The sequence below is a fragment of the Ornithorhynchus anatinus genome, chromosome 2 (assembly GCF_004115215.2).
Source record: "Ornithorhynchus anatinus isolate Pmale09 chromosome 2, mOrnAna1.pri.v4, whole genome shotgun sequence".
NCBI classification, from domain to species: domain Eukaryota; kingdom Metazoa; phylum Chordata; class Mammalia; order Monotremata; family Ornithorhynchidae; genus Ornithorhynchus; species Ornithorhynchus anatinus.
The window spans coordinates 104,317,160-104,333,781 of record NC_041729.1 but is presented as its reverse complement, the minus strand read 5'-3'; the positions used below and the strand labels follow the sequence as shown (position 1 = coordinate 104,333,781).

The 16,622-nt window shown below is 48.9% G+C and overlaps 1 protein-coding gene across 1 annotated transcript in view; it reads right to left on the bottom strand.

Moving 5' to 3' along the window:
• CEP85L (centrosomal protein 85 like) overlaps positions 1-16,622 on the bottom strand; it is a 185,135-nt gene that overhangs the window by 106,669 nt on the left and 61,844 nt on the right. The window contains exon 3 of the mRNA XM_029052078.1: positions 15,097-15,902. Within this exon, the coding sequence (XP_028907911.1) occupies positions 15,097-15,902 (806 nt within the window). The remainder of the gene's footprint in view (positions 1-15,096; positions 15,903-16,622) is intronic.

The window sequence follows — 16,622 nt, the reverse complement described above, 5'->3', positions numbered from 1 at the left end:
AAATGACTTGCCCAAGGTCACCCAGAAGACATGTGGCAGAACCACCGGGATTAGAATCCAGGTCCTGACTCCCGGGCCCAAGCTCTATCCACTAAGCCATGCTGCTTCCTGGTGGAGAGAGCACAGGCCTGGGAGTCAGAAGGACCTGGGTTCTAATCTCAGCTCCACCACTGGTCTGCGGTGAGACCTCGGGCAAGGTCTCATTTCTCTGTGCCTCAGTTCCCGCAACTGTAAAATGAGGATTAAAACTGTGAGCCCCATGAGAGACATGGACTAGGTCCACCTGATGATCTTGTATCTACCCCAGCGATTGGTACAGTGCCTGGCACATAGTGTTTAACAAGTATTGTACCAAAAAATGATTGTCTGGCTCAGCTCATCAGGAGGCTGATTTAAGGAAATTCTGCATGAGAGACAGTGAAGGAAGCTTTTCAACAGGTGCTCTGCCATGTGGGGAAGCAGTCTGGCATAGAGGATACAGCATGGGCCCGGAAGTCAGAAGGTCATGGGTTCTTATCCCAGCTCAGCCACTTGTCTGCTCTGTGACCCTGGGCAAGTCACTTCACTTCTCTGGGCCTCAGTCACCTCATCTGTAAAATGGGGAGTGAGACTGTGAGCCCTACGTGGGACAGAGACTGTGACCAACCTGATTTGCTTGTACCTCTCCCAACGCTTAGTACAGTGTCTGGCACATAGTAAGCACTTAAATAGTATTATTATTATTAGTAGTAGTAGTAGTAAAAGGCTCCAAATGGGTCAGAAGATGCCCAGAAGATGTGACAGACTGCTGGGTGGTGGGGGAGGCAGATTCAGAGCTCCTCCACAGAGTTGAACCGCACCTGGACATTTCAACAGAGGTGAAAAGCCAATCCTGATGAGAGGGAGGAATGCACACCCTATAATCGCTTTTCCTGTGGACCCATTCGCCGATCCCTTCTCCCTTGGAAGCTGCACAACCAAGTACCAGAAAAATGTCTGGATCAAGAGGAGTAGAAAGCTAAATGGGAAATCCTGCCACTCTTGACTTTATTCCTTATAACAATAGCAAATGGAAGGGTTCATTTGGAAAGTGTATTTTTGTCTTGGGAGTTAACTGAGAAGAAGAATTCACTATATTTTCTCTACCCCTTTCAAATACCAATTGATCGTGAAGATAAAATGGCCATACAATTGTTGGCAAAAGGCAGGTGATTCCTTATTCACTGTCACCCATTCTGCTGAACAAGTACTTTAGAGACAAGTGGGTTCCCTAAGAAAAATATTAACAAGCAGCTGTACTTAAAAGGAACAAATACTAGATGTTAAAAATAAGCTCAAATCTCTGAAGAGAGAATTCTAACATTAATTTATAATGGTACAAGAAATAGCTGTAAGACTGATGTTTAGACTGCCTTTATGCATTGGTTGGTTAAAATATATATATATATCACATTACTCTTACATTAGGTATGCATCATGCAGTTGATCATATTCACATCTTGAAAAAATGGTGAATTTAAGAGAACTGCTCTACACTCTATGATACACCCTTTTTACAAACACAATAAAAATCAATATACAACAGGTGGAGTGGGCTTTGCAATTTATGTTTCTTTTTTAATAATTAATCAAGCATCTCACCCGACAACAGACACATTATTTTATTACAGACACTGACATTTGGGGTTCCCACCTGTCAACTTACAAAAGGCTCTTGGGTTTCATTCCTTGTTCTGACTTGTGTGGTGACAGTTTCTGCTTCCCACTGGGTTTTAGGCACCTATACAGCTGCTGTCATCTTCATCAGTGGAATTTATTGAGCGCTTACTGTGTGCAGAGCACTGTACTAAGCACTTGGGAGAGTACAACAGAGTTGGTAGACACGTTCCCTGCCCACACCGAGCTTACAGTCAAATGTCAGTGCAAAGGTCCAAGGGAGAAAATCAAAAATAGTTTGAGGCCTTTGTGTTCTGCTTTTGTTTTCCCTAAAAAACACGTTCTCTGCCTACGTGGGGCTTACTACCTAAGGACAGGGAGGGAGGAGGGGAAAGGGAAGACAGAGTGCCCTCCTGAGAAGGGACACTATCTAAAGCAACCAATGCAAACACCATGCCAACGGAGAAGACCATGAAAAGCAGGGTCTCTGAGCAGCAGTAGAAGGGACTTGAATACCCATTCCATTCCTAGCTTGGGCAGTGGCTAGCGAGCGGAAGGCAATCTGCTATAAGTCAAAACTCACCTGTGCTGGGCAGCGGCGGCATGGGAGAGAGTCGAGGGCAAAGACCCAAGCAGACTGCGCGGAAGAAGGCAATGGTAAAGCGCTTCTGTGTTTTTATCAAGACAACTCTACGGCTATTCTACCAGATCGATTGCAGGTGGAGGTGGGGAGTTCTGAGAGAGATGTGTCCGTGGAGTGGCTACGGATTGGAGAGGACTGGACAGCCTAAGACAAGACAAAGGACTGGACGAGCTCTTCGGTCCTGCCTAGCATGATTACATTTTCCTCCTTCATTCTGGAGAGTCGTTAAGTAAAATGTAACGAGACCATAAATTGAGGAGGAGAATTTTGATAGGTTCACAGATGACAGGAAAGCGTTAAAAATATAGCTGGGAGAGTTCAGGGTGTCAGTTTGTTCATTCTGAAAGATGAGGGTGGGTGTCTGGGAGGGCAACTAGAACATACTTCCGCTAAGAAGAGGCAAAGCCCTGGCCTGGGTGGATCATGGATTTGACCCAGAAATGATACCTTTTTATGTCTTGTCCTGTCTTACGCTGTCGAGACATCTCCAACCCATAGCGACTCCATGGACACATCTCTCCCAGAATGCCCCACGCTCCATCTGCAATTGTTCTGGAGGTATAGCCATAGGGTTTTCTTGGTAAAAATATAGAAGCGGATTACCATCACCTTTTTCTGCCCAGTCAACTTGAGTCTCCACCCTTGACTCTCTCCCATGCTGCTGCTGCCCAGCACTTGTGACTTTTGACTTGTAGCAGATTGCCTTCCACTCGCTAGCCACTGGCCACTAGAAATGGACTGGGTAGGCCTCTGCTTGACTCTCCCCCTGCTGTAGTCAAGACTGGTAGAGGACTGGAAACTCTCCAGATGCCATCCTGAGATGGGTCTTTTTATGAACTTATCTGTAATGTAGGATGGGGGGTGGGCAAAAAATATCACTAGGCTTAAGAAAAGTCCTGATAGATTCATAGAAGATAAATCCATAATGAGTTATGATGTGTGAACCTAAGAGAGCAACCAATCAATCAATAGTATTTGAGCACTTACTATGTACTAAGCACTTGGAAAAGTACAATACTTTCACTTGGATCTACCCCAGTGTTTTGAACAGTGCTTGGCACATGGACTGTGAGCCCATTGTTGGGTAGGGATTGTCTTTTTAGCTGAATTGTACTTTTCAAGAGCTTAGTACAGTGCTCTGCACACAGTAAGTGCTCAACAGATACGATCGAATGAACACAGTAAGCGCTTAACAAGTACCAGAATTATTATTACCCTGGATGGAGACCAATCTGATGCCCTTAACAGAGATAGAATTGTGGGCTGAATTTCCTGTGGGCTGAATTTCCTTCATTCAACAGAGTTTATTGAGTACCTATTTTTGTACAGAACACTGTATTAGGTTACTGTAATTATTATAGTATTTGTTAAGCACTTACTCTGTGTCAAGCGACTGACCGAAGTAGATACATGCTAATCAAGTCAGACACACAGTCCCTGGCCCACACAGAACTCAGACACTAAGCAGGATGGAGAACAGGTATTGAATCCCCATTTTATAATTGAAAAAGCTGAAGCACAGAGAAGTGAAGTGACTTGCCTAAGGTCACGCACCAGGCAGGTAGCAGATCCGGGATTAGAACCCAGGTCCTCTGACTCCTAGGTCCGTGATCTTTCCACTAGGCCATGCTGCTCCTCTCAGGTGTCTGAGAGAGTCAACAGATGATAGGAGATCTAGTTCCCTGCTTCTGAGGAATTTCTAATCTAACGGCTGGACCACAGATCTGATCCAGAGACTGACTCAGGATGGCACATTCAATAATATTTATTTAATAGTATTTATTGAGCGCTTACTATGTGCAGAGCACTGCACTAAACGCTTGGAATGAACAAGTCGGCAACAGATAGAGACAGTCCCTGCCGTTTGACGGGCTTACGATGGACAGACAAGAACAACGGCAATAAATAGAGTCAAGGCACAGCTCAGTCTGATGTCCTTACCTGAAAACCCAGGGAGTGAGTCTGGAAGGGATGCTTCCCTAGGCTGCTAATCGCTTATGAAGCTGGAGGGTGAAGCCATTGCCCTGCCACGGAGCAAGGAGGAATGGGGAGAGCCCTGGGACATCAGGAAGGAGAGGGCTAACTGAATCCACCCACATCCTGGGTTTCATTTCAAAACTTTGCATCCGCTCTCATGGCTGACGAGTTAATGGGAAAATTAACTTAGGTAGCCCTGAGGAGAGAGTATAATAATTGTGGTATGTGCCAGACTCTGTACTAAGCGCTGGGGTGGATACAAGCAAATCAGGTTGGGCACAGTCGCTGTCCCACATGGGGTGCACAGTCTCAATTCCCATTTTACAGATGAAATAACTGAGGCACAGAGAAGTGAAGTGATTTGCCCAACATCCCACAGCAGACAAGTGGCACAGGGAGGAGAAGAATCCATGACCTTCTGATTCCCAGGCCTGTGCTCTATCCACTACGCCATGGCTGGGGGATCAGACTGACCCTAAAGTGGAGCTAGAAGTATTCATAATAATAATAATAATAATGTTGGTATTTGTTAAGCGCTTACTATGTGCCGAGCACTGTTCTAAGCACTGGGGTAGATACAGGGTCATCAGGTTGTCCCATGTGAGGCTCGCAAGTCTTAATCCCCATTTTACAGATGAGGTAGCTGAGGCACCAAGAAGTAAAGTGACTTACCCAAAGTCACACAGCTGACAGGTGGCGGTGCTGGGATTAGAACCCACGACCTCTGACTCCTAAGCCCCTGCTTCCTCCACGGAGCCACTCTGCTTCATGCCACATAATATACACACACACAAAATCAATTAATGTCTGTCTCCCCCTCTAGACTGTGAGCTCGTGATGGGCAGGCAATATGTCTGATGTTCTATATCCAGCACTTAGAACAATGCTCAGCACATAGTAAGCGCTTAACAAATACCATAATAATAATTATTACTCTTGTTCTCTCCCCAGCACTTACTAAAGTACTTTGCACACAGTAAAGACTAAGAGGACACGAGAAGACTAAGGGGAAGTATATACGTACCATGTCAAACTGGAAGGCAGGGGTGCATTCCATAGGGGTCATTCCTGAGCCTGCTGCCACCTAACATAGAAAGTCACAATGACCGCATGATCGACCGACCCAGCTTCATACTGGGAGCAGGTGAAGAATCAGATACTTAGGAAGAACAAATTGCACAAAACCACGTTGGAGAATGAGCCGGTAGGGGTCTACCACAAAATGATTAGCAGCAAAGTAGCGTGGCTTAGTAGAGAAGCAGCGTGGCTTAGCGGAAAGACCGCAAGCTTGGGAGACGGAGGTCGTGGGTTCTAATCCCGGCTCTGCCACTTGTCAGCTGTGTGACTTTGGGCAAGTCATTTAATTCCTCTGGGCCTCAGTTACCTCATCTGTAAAATGGGGATTAAGACTGTGAGCCCCACACGGGACAACCTGATCACCTTGTATCCCCCCAGTGCTCAGAACAGTGTTTTGCACATAGTAAGTGCTTAACAAATACCATCATTATTATTATTATTATCATTGTTTGAATCCAAACTAACTGGGTCTTTCAAATGCTTGTTTGGCTTGCACATGCCCGTCTCCTCCCATCCACCACCTCGACCCTGGAAGCAGTGTGGCTTAGTGGAAAGAGCACGGGTTTGGAAGTCAGAGGACGTGGGTTCTAATCCCGGCTCCACCACCTGTCTGCTGTGTGACCTTGGGTAAGCCACTTCACTTCTTGGTGCCTCAGTTCCCTCATCTGGAAAATGGGGATTAAGACTGTGAGCCCCAAGTGGGATGACCTGATTACCTTGTCTCTACCCAACGCTTAGAAGAGTGCTTGGCACATAAGTGCTTTACAAACACCATAATTATTATTATTCCACAGCTGTGCTGTGTCCTCCGGCTCTGATGCCCCTCTTCTGGATGGGGTAGAGGGGACTGAGGGGAGCTGGTCATGCTCTTCCGGGAAGGAACATATGTTATCGGCCCTGTCCTCTCCATCCAAATGGCTATCGTGCTGGTACAAGCTCTCATAATATCCCGACTGGATTATTGTGTCAGCCTCCTCTCTGATCTCCCTTCCTCCTGCCTCTCCCTGCTCCAGTCTATTCTTCATTCCGCTGCAAGGATCATCTTCCTACAGAAACGCTCTGGGCATGTCATTCCCCTCCTTATAAACCTCCAGTGTTTGCCTATCAACCTTCGCACGAAACAAAAACTCCTCACTCTTGGCTTCAAGGCTCTCTATAACCTTGCCCTCTCCTACCTCTCCTCCCTTCTCTCTTTCTACTGCCCATCCCGCACGCTCTGCTCCTCTGCCACTCACCTCCTCACTGTCCCCGGGCCACGCCTATCCCGCCGCGGACCCCTGGCCCATGTCCTACCGCTGTCCTGGAATGCCCTCCCTCCTCACCTCCGCCAAACTCTCTTCCCCTCTTCAAAGCCCTACTGAGAGCTCACCTCCTCCAAGAGGCCTTCCCAGACTGAGCCCCCACTTCTCCCTCTGCTCCCTCTCCACCCTCTTCCCCTCCCCTTTCCCCTGTCCCCTCCGCTGAGCCCCCTTTCCCTCTGCTCCCCCCTCCTCCCCACACCACCCTCTGCTCCTCCCCTTCCCCTCCCCTCAGCACTGTGCTCAATTGTATATATTTATTACCCTATTTATTTTGTTAATGAGGTGTACATCCCCTTGATTCTATTTATCTTGATGATGTTGTTTTGTTTTTGTCCGTCTGTCTCCCCGATTAGACTGTGAGCCCGTCATTGGGCAGATATTGTCTCTGTTGCCCAACTGTACATTCCAAGCGCTTAGTACAATGCTCCGCACATAGTAAGCGTTCAATAAATACTACTAAATGAATGAATGACTAAGAGTGTCAGCTGGTAGGAAGGGTCATTGGTAACCCACAGGGCTGGGCTGGATGGAACCAAATCTAGCCACAGAGGGCAGGAGATGGAGTGGAGAGAGCTATATGGGTGAAGTGAAGTGACTTGCCCAGCATCATAGGAGACAAGTGGCAGGGTCGGGATTAGAACCCAGGTCCTTTCGACTCCCAGGCCTGGGCTCTATCCACTAGACCACTCTGCTTCTCCGAGTGGCATGTCCTTCTTGTAGTAGAAGCAGCAGCTGGAGCAGCCTAGGGCACGCTGTAGAGACCTGGGTATCGGACCTCTGCTCAGAGCTCCCTCAACCCACTCATGGTCCATTTGAGACCCACCATAAGCCCCACAAGGGACAGGGACTGAGTTTAATTCCCTCCTGTGTATTCTCTCCCAGTCCTTTTATTGACTGATATGTATTGAGCACTTACTGTGTGCAGAGCACTATAACTTCAGTGCAGTACACAAGAGTTGGCAGAAACATTCCCTGCCCTCAACAAGCTTACACTCTAGAGGGGGAGGCAGACATTAATAAAAAATAATTAGTACATTGTTCTGTGCATAGCTAGAGTTCAATAAATACTATTACACTGCTGCAGGTTAGTAACACCATTTTCAAAACCTGATCTTCCCAAAGGTGGCTGATTTCAGCAAGAAACAAGCTCATGTAAAAGTCATTAGTTACTGTAGCCTTTCCCCGCCCCCCTCCCCCCTCCCTTGCGGAGCCGAAGCCAGAGTTGGAAAACTGAGACAACAGGGTGAACTGAGGCTCCAACTCTCTTCCGAAACTGGGTCGGCAAGCAGGAATCAAGATTTCCAGTTCCAAGCACAAGAGGGCGGGCCTGTCCGGAGCATGGATCCGGCTACGGAACAGAGGCAGAGACCTGCTACTCAATGTCCTGCTTTTTGTGGTGGTTCTTATGTCCCTGCTCATTATTTAAAACTCAGAGGAATTGCCACAGAGCTTGGCTCCTCTGCCAGATTAATTTCACACTTCAGATTATCTGGATGGCTTGTGCCAAGAAAAGGGAGTCCTGGGAAGATTTCACCGAACAAAAACTTGAAATAGATTATTTCAAGCCTCCTGCCTTTTTACCCACCATATTAAAACGCTCTTCGGATGCCAGCTTGATTACAAACATGGCTCTGTTCTGAGATTGGCACTCCCAGACTCATTACAAAAAGACATTATATTTATGAAGCTGCTGTAAACTCTTACTGATGGTACAATAAGCCAAGTCACACGGGAAATGTACCAAACAAAGAAGCTGCCTGGTGCCGCTAAATATCTCTGCCTGGGGGGTGGCGGGGGGAGTGGCTTCTTTTCCAGAAGGATGAATAGCACCTAAAAACAAATAGCTGGATCTAGGGTTGTCTGCAGAAATCCGATTCTCCCTGAAGAACCCAAACCGTCCACTGCCAGACAACAGCAACTCCAGAAGCTGAAGATCAGATATGTGGAATAACTAGGATTTTAAAAAGAACAAAGCCATGATTTCTGGAGGCCCATGGCACCTAACAATAACTGGGGGTGAAACTCATAAAAAGGCTTAACGGAACATCCGTGATGTCACCGCATATGCTGGGCATAAGGCACAAAGTGATGATGCGATGGGCGGGGCCAGAGGCCGGAAGCTCCAGCTCCATCCCTCGCTCTCTCCCCACTTCTACATACCAAGGAGGGAGAGGAAACCCCCCAGAAAGAGCTGACCGTCCTTCTGCCCTCTTCCCCACGCAAGCTGAATGGTTCTCCCCAGAGACTGACCAAAGCTCAGGGTGGCAATCTGAGTAGCTCAATGGCTGTTGGGGGCAAGGCAAGGCCCTCTCCTCTAGGACCTGAAGTCTTCCTCTTCCTCCTCTACCCTCGAACATCCCCCCGACTCTTGCCATCATCACCGCAGCTAGGGTAGCCCCGGGAGGATAAAGGGGAGAGAGGAGGGAGGAGGAGGGAGGAGGAGGGAGGGAGCGAAGGCGGAAACGGGCACCTCGGCCCCTTCCCGGCTGCCCGTAAGCCGTTCAAACGGAAAAGTTGTTCCGGCTCTTTCTCTTCTACTGGGGCTAAGTTCTGGCCCTTCCTGGCTTACTTGCAGCGCTGCCAGTAAGGTGCCAATCGCCCATAATACAGGCAAGCTGTATTCAGTCAATTCTGTGTATGCCTTAAACCGGCAACAAAATTCAGGAACCCGTGGCTATTTCTCAAAGAAGGAAACAGAAACCCGGATGACTCCTGCGTCTAAAAGTGTGGGCACATTGCCAAGGAAACAGAAAACAGCAAATCAATAACATGAGCCTTACTAACGGGGCCTCAGCACCTAAGAGGCTTCGCTGACTCCCACCCCTGTGCTCGATCCTCTCTGCCGCACTGCTTCTCGTGGGTGGATGGAAGCATAGGTCCACTTTTAGAATCGTCCGTTTCCTGCCCTGTGCACGGAGGCAATGTGGGGAAGAGCTGTCGTGCTACCAGATCCAGCCCACGCAGGGCCTTACCCGGCAGTGAGGAAGTGGGTATCCCTTATATCTCACTCCTGCCATCCAGGGTTCCTTGGACTGTACAGAGTTAGCAGGAATACACGCCTCTTCCACCAGCTTAGTAGGTCTACTTTACTGTACTAAAGGCTAGAGTAATAATAATTTATATGGTACTTGTGAAGCGTGTACTATGTGTCAAGCACCGTTCTAAGCACTGAGGTAGATACAAGTTATTCAGGTGGGATATAGTCCCTGTCCCACATGGGGCTTACACTCTTATTCCCGTTTCATAGATGAAGTAATCGAGGCCCAGAGAGGTAAAGTGACTTGCCAATGGTCACACAGCCAACATGTGGTGGAGCTGGGATTAGAATCCAGGTCCTCTGACGCCCCAAGCTCCTCTGACCCCCCAGGCCTGTGGTCTATACACTAAGCCACGCTGCTTCCCTTATACATACATATATATATATATATATATATATATATATATAGTCTAAAATATTTCAAAGGAAATAAGTTGAAGCTGAGATGTCAGTTGCAGGTGAGAATAAGAGACCTCTATAATACAACGTCCCATTTCCCTTTGTGCTTTCATTCTATTCTTAAAAGAGACGTAACTGGCAGAAGGATCAAAATGCCTGGTGATCCTTTATGTACCTCGAAAGGAACATTAGGTCAAGGAATGTGGGTCTAACCTCCCAAAAGAAAACTTAGGGAGAGGAGGAAGAGAAGAAGAGGGTTAGGGGTGGAAGACAACTTCCCAGTTGGGAATTCAGGTTGGACGCCTAATGGGACGGTGGAAATGGGGCCTGATTCTTCCATTCCTCCCCTTGGGCTCATCACCAAGAGAGAAAAGGGAATTCCATGTTGGACGAGACTGTTGGGACCAGCTGGAGAAGAACTCAATGCTCTAAGAGAAAGTGGAATTCCTCAAAATGGAATCAGCTAGGTCCCCACTTACACACAAATGGCACGTCCCTGTGAGGTGGGTTTGCTCAGCAGAGGCTCGAGTTTCCTAGGCGACAGCATTTTCCCAGGGTTAAAAATAAAAGTTGCAGGTGGGAGGATTCCCATGAGCTGAAGAGCGTTGGGCTGGGAACAGAAAGAGCGGGTCGGCAGCTCCTAATTCATGCCTAAAGGCTGCTCAGCCTCTCTCTCTCTCCGACTTTCAATTTTTCTCCCAAGAGCTGGGGTTTTCGAGGCTCGGGACCAAGCTGTGTCTCACCTGAGTAGCCTGTATCTACCCCAGTGCTTAGCCCATTACTTGGCACATAGTAAGCACTTAACAAATGTGTATATATGTATGATTCTATTTATCTTGATGGTACTGATGCCTGACTACTTGTTTTGTTGTCTGTCTCCCCCATTTAGACTGCGAGCCCATTGTTGGGCAGGGATTGTCTGTTGCCAAATTGTACATTCCAAGTGTTTAGTACAGTGCTCTGCACACAGTTAGTGCTCAATGAATACGATTGAATGAACAAATACCACCATTATTATTATTAATTTGCACAAGTAAAACAAGCCCATTCCCTCCCCGCCCCCAGCCTCCTCCTTGCAGGTCTCCTGTTGGGCACTAGATGAGATCACTGGTCACCCCAAAAGAGCCAGAATCTGCTTGTCTTGAGAGGAAAATGCTTTACGGTCAAATTCCAACTGTCCAAAACTAAGTCTTGGGTGTGGAAACTATGAGGTCTCTTCCAAAGTGCCCATTCCCGCCCTCGCTCCCTCCTTTCTCCTCCCTCCTCTCTCCCCTTTATCCTCCCGGGGCTGCCGCAGCTGCGGTGATGATGGCAGGAGTCGGGGGGATGTTCGAGGGAAGAGGAGGAAGACTTCAGGTCCGAGAGCGGAGGGCCTTGCCTTGCCTCTAACAGCCACTGAGCTGCTCAGATTGCCATCTTGAGCTTTGGTCAGTCTCTGGGGAGAACCATTCAGACTGCGTGGGGAAGAGGGCAGAAGGACGGTGAGCTCTTTCTGGGGGGTTTCTCTCCCTCCTCGGTATGTACAGGTGGGGAGAAGGCGGGGGATGGGGCTGGTGCTTCAGGCTAAAGAGCATCATCAAGCTTCTCCCACTCCCTTCTGCTTCCCCCTGACTTGCTGCAACCTGGCGTAGTAGATAGAGCACGGGCCTGAGAGTCAGAAGGTCATGGCTCCGCCATTTGTCTGCTGCATGACCTTGGGCAAGTCATTTCACTTCCTCTGGGTCTCAGTTCCCTTATCTGTAAAATGGGGATTGAGAACTGTGAGCCCCACGGGGGACAAGCTGACAACCTGACAATCTGACCCAGCGCTTAAAATAGTGCTTAGCACATAGTAAGTGCTGAACAAATACCATCATTATTCTTATTATTATTCATCTCCACCCTCCCAGCTGCACAGTACTTATGTACATATCTGTAATTTATTTCCTTATATTAACGTCTGTCTCCCCCTCTAGACTGTAAGCTTGTTGTGGGCAGGGAATGTCTGTTTATCGTTTTATTGTACTTTCCCAAACTCTTAGTACAGCGCTCTGCACACAGTAAGTTCTCAATAAAATACAACTGTATGAATGAATTCTTTAAACTGCATTGTTTAGTAACTTGAAATGCCAACTTTTCCTCAAAATACCCCCAAAAGAGAAGCAAAGTGCCCTAGTGGATAGAGTATCGGCCTACGATTCAGAAGACCTGGGACCCGGTCCTGGCTCCACCACTTGTCTGCAGCTATGTGACCTTGGACAAATCACTTCACTTCTCTGTCCTCAGTTCCCTCATCTTTAAAATGAGGATTAAGACTGTGAGCCCTATGTGTGACAGGGACTGTGTCCAACCTGATTACCTTGAATCTATCCCAGCACTGAGTACAGTGCCTGGCACATAGTAAAAACACTTAACCAATACCATAAAAAAAAAAATACCATTTTCAAAAGGACCGAGCATCACTCACGTTTCCAACCCAACACCGAAAAGCTTCTAGGCCAAGGGGTGTGGAAGTGGGGCAATTATTTTACCAGCTTCTCAAGAGCATGGTGGGTCCCACCCAGGGACACAGGCTCCTCTCCTCCTGGCTGAGCAGGGCCAACAATGCAAAGGGTAAATCCAGAGGCAGGAGCCTCTGCCTCTGCCTGGCCTCAGGCTTTTGGGACTTTCTTTTTTTACGGCATTTGTAAAGTACTTACTGTTTGCCATGCACTATACTAGGTGTTGGGGTTATTATTATTACCTAATAATAATAGTACTGGTATTTGTTAAACACCAACCCAGACCTCAGTAACCTCAGTGGCGCCAGTAGTAAGCAGACACAACCTTGGAAGAGAAGAAAATCCCTCACGGCCAGGTCTTACCCTCCTTCTCTTCCTTTTCCTCCCACTCATCTCTGTGTTGGAAGACCCCGCTTCTGCCCATCTACTGAGGGTGGCAACATTCCGAGCCCCACCCAGATTTACGCCTCCAGGAAATGGGTGGTCGCCGCTCCCAGGGAGGGGTACGGATCAGGCACCAGAAGTTTGGATCCTGCAGAACTTGGCTGGCTGGGAGTAATAATAATAATGGCATTTGTTAAGCGCTTACTATGTGCCTAGCACTGTTCTAAGAGCTGGGGTAGATTCAAGGTAATCAGGTTGTCCCATACTGGGTTCACAGTCATAATCCCCATTTTACAGATGAGGCACAGAGAAGTGAAGTGACTTGCCCAAGATCACACAGCAGACAAGTAGAGGAACGGGGGTTAGAATACATTTTCTGACACCCAAGCCAGCGCTCTTTCCACTAAACCTGAGAGCTTTTTTTTTTATGGTATTTGTTGTGCTCTTATTATGTCCCATGCATTGTTCTAAGAGCTGGGGGAGATATAAATTAATCAGGTGGGACACAGTCCATGTCTGACTCGGGACTTGCACTCTTAATCCCCATTTTCCAGGTGAGGTAACTGAGGCCCAGAGAAGGGAAGTGACTTGCCAAGGTCATACAGCAGACAAGGGGCAGAGTCAGGATTAGAACCCAGGTCCTCTGTCTCTTGGGCCCCATGCTCTTTCCTCTATATCACGCTGCTTCTCTTTTATGAACGCCACCTTTGTTTCAGTATCCTCTGGCTCAGAATAATAATTGTGGTATTTGCTATTAAGCACTTGCTAAATGTCAAGCACTGTTCCAGGTGCTGGGTAAGATGCAAGATAATCAGATCAGACACCATCCCTGACCTACATAGGGCTCACAGTCCCAGATCTGCATTTTACAGACTGTGGTATTTACAGATGAGGTAACTGAGGCACAGAGAAGTGAAGTGACTTGTCCAGGGTCACAGAGCAGGCTCAGACCTAAAACTGCCAGGTTCAGAAGATCAGAGCCCAAACAACCAAGGCCAGCCACGAAGCTGGGGCAGCGGCCCCCGGCCAGCAGCAAGCCCTGCCCCAGGCAGCTGACCTTCCAGCCTCAGAAACCCTTCCTTCCTGTCCATCCGCCACCTCCGTCTCACAGGTCTGAAGCTGTGATCTATGGAAGTAGTGTGGCCAAATGGCTAGAGCACGGGCCTGGAAGTCCGAGGACCTGGGTCCTAAGCCCGGCTCTGCCCACTGTCTGCTGTGAGACCTTGGGCCAGTCGCTTCACTTCTCTGGGCCTCAATTCCCTCATCTGCAAAATGGAGATGTAAATACCCATTCTCTCTCCTATTTAGACTGGGAGCCCCATATGGGACGAGGACTACGTCCAACTTCATTAACTAGTACAGTGCGTTCTCAGCACCTAGGAAGCGCTTAGCACATGTCACAATCCTTATCCTTTTTTTTGAAAATGTAGACCCTGCTTCTTTCTGGTCAGTAGTTGATCTCTCGCCTATGAAACAGTGTACATTTCACCGTGTTCTCCCGTCTCCTTAGGACAGGGCTCTGCACATGTTAGGTGCTTAATAAATACACCTCCATGACCTGAGGGGATATGATAGGGTACCTTAAAGAATAAAAATTGTGTATTTGTTTAGCATTGACCTCGTGCCCAGCACTGTGCTGAACAATCAGCTCAGATACAGTGGTCCCATGACTGAGACCCATCCCTACTCATCAGGGTGGGGGGTCCGGGACGGCCAACAGCACGAGATTCCTCCAAGGGTCTGGATATCCCTGTCCGAGTCAGAATCCTACAGTGGCCGGACCACTGATATGAGCCGGAAGGGGCATTTCTAGGAAACACATATATACACAAACTCTCTCTATTGCTCTCTCTCTCGCTCTCTCTCGCTCACACACACACACACACACACACAAAAATGCTTAACCGGATGTTCCCATCTCAGTAAGAATCCTACAGTGGACAGACCGTTGGTATGATCCAGAAGGGACATTTCCTAGCATTACAATCCCAGCAAAGAGGGACATTTCTTCTAGGAAACACACAACACAAACACCCGCACACCAAAAATGCTTAACCGAAGAAACGCAACGGCTCCTCGGCACAGACTCCGGGCCCGAGAGGAAGAAAATCACGACGGCCACCCCTCGAGCCACAACGAATGGCCGTCCGGCCTGAGGCTTACCTGCAGTGGAGACTCTCTTCCTAACCTGAGCTCATCCAGCTGCTGCTGCTGTGGCTGTTGCCAGGCGGCCAGTCTATAGGAGTCTTCTACGGACCTACGGGCCGGAGGGTTGGCGTTCAACTGCTCGCTGAGCCACAGCTGAGTCCTCACGGACGAATGCGTGGGTCCCCCGGCCTGTTGCCCCGGCAGGAAGTACCTGTGGTCGTACGTCTCGGGGCCCAAGGCCGGGGGCTTGCTTTCAGGTAAGGCACTGTAAGACATGTCTACGAGGTGTCTCCTCTGGGTGGCCGGAGAGATCCCAAAGGCCTCCTGACTGCAGCTGTCAAATTTGTACTTGCGGTCCAGGGTGGAGCAGCGCCTTTGGCTCACGTCCCTGTCCCTGTCGTCCAGCTTGAGCAGCTCCACGCTGTGGTGCAGGCCGGCGGGCCCGAGGGTCCGAGGGTCAGGCGGGGTGGACGCCCGGGTCCTCCCCGGCTTGCCCAGGCTCACCCGGGAGTCCTCCGACCGCACGCTCCCGTCCGAGCTGCAGGTATCGGGGATGCTCAGCCTGGACAGGGAGGACCATTTGCGCGTGGGCCGCAGGTCCTTCATGTCCAGCGATGCCGACTCTCCCCAGTCCCCGCGGCTCCGGCTCCCCGGCAACCGCAGGAGGCTCGCGCTGCTCCACCTGGACCCGTCGCCTGACGGGGCCTCCCCGGGCTTGGAGACGGACGAGTCAGAGCTGGACGGCATTACATGGGCGGTGGGCAGGCTGACCACGGAGCGGCTGGGCTTGAACGAGGACGGGCCGCTGGACGTCGAGTGATCTGGAAAGACAGGGTCGCAACGTGAGTGCCGCCAGGAGGCGAGGCCCTGCTCGGAGGGGACTCGCCAACTCTCTGCCATTCTCCCCCTGGGCAACCATACGTGTGGTGGAGATAAATGGAATTTACAGCATTAGGTCTTGCTCTCTCTGTCCCACGAAAAGTCAAAACATAAATGTTGCGGCTATGTTAAATGGCATTTTCATTTCTAAACATTAATCTAAGCCTTGTACTGTACCAAGAACTCTACTAAGTGCTTGGGAGAGTACAACATAACATGAGTTGGTAGACACATTCCCTGCCCACAGCGAGTTTACACTACATGCTGGTGGATGTAGTTTCTTCCCACAGGTTCAAACGCATTTACTCACTGTGGTTTTAATCAATATGAAACAAACTTCCACCTAGAAAAAAATCCTCCCCTACCCGACGGCAGGGTGGGTGACAGCATCTAAATCTATCTGAACACCTGAAGTTTGGTAACTGGAATCTGTGGACAGTTGATGCTTTTGTAAATGGAAATCAACCCTCTGACGACTTCGATCACAAAAATAACTAATAAGGCCCTCTTGACCGTAAGCCCCTTGTGGGCAGGGAATGTGTCTACCAACCCTGCTACACTGTACTCTCCCAAACACTTAGTATGGTGCTCTGCACCTAGTGAACGCTCAATAGATGCAACTGATTGATGGCTTGAGCCAAGGTTATGATGGGGTTAAAAGT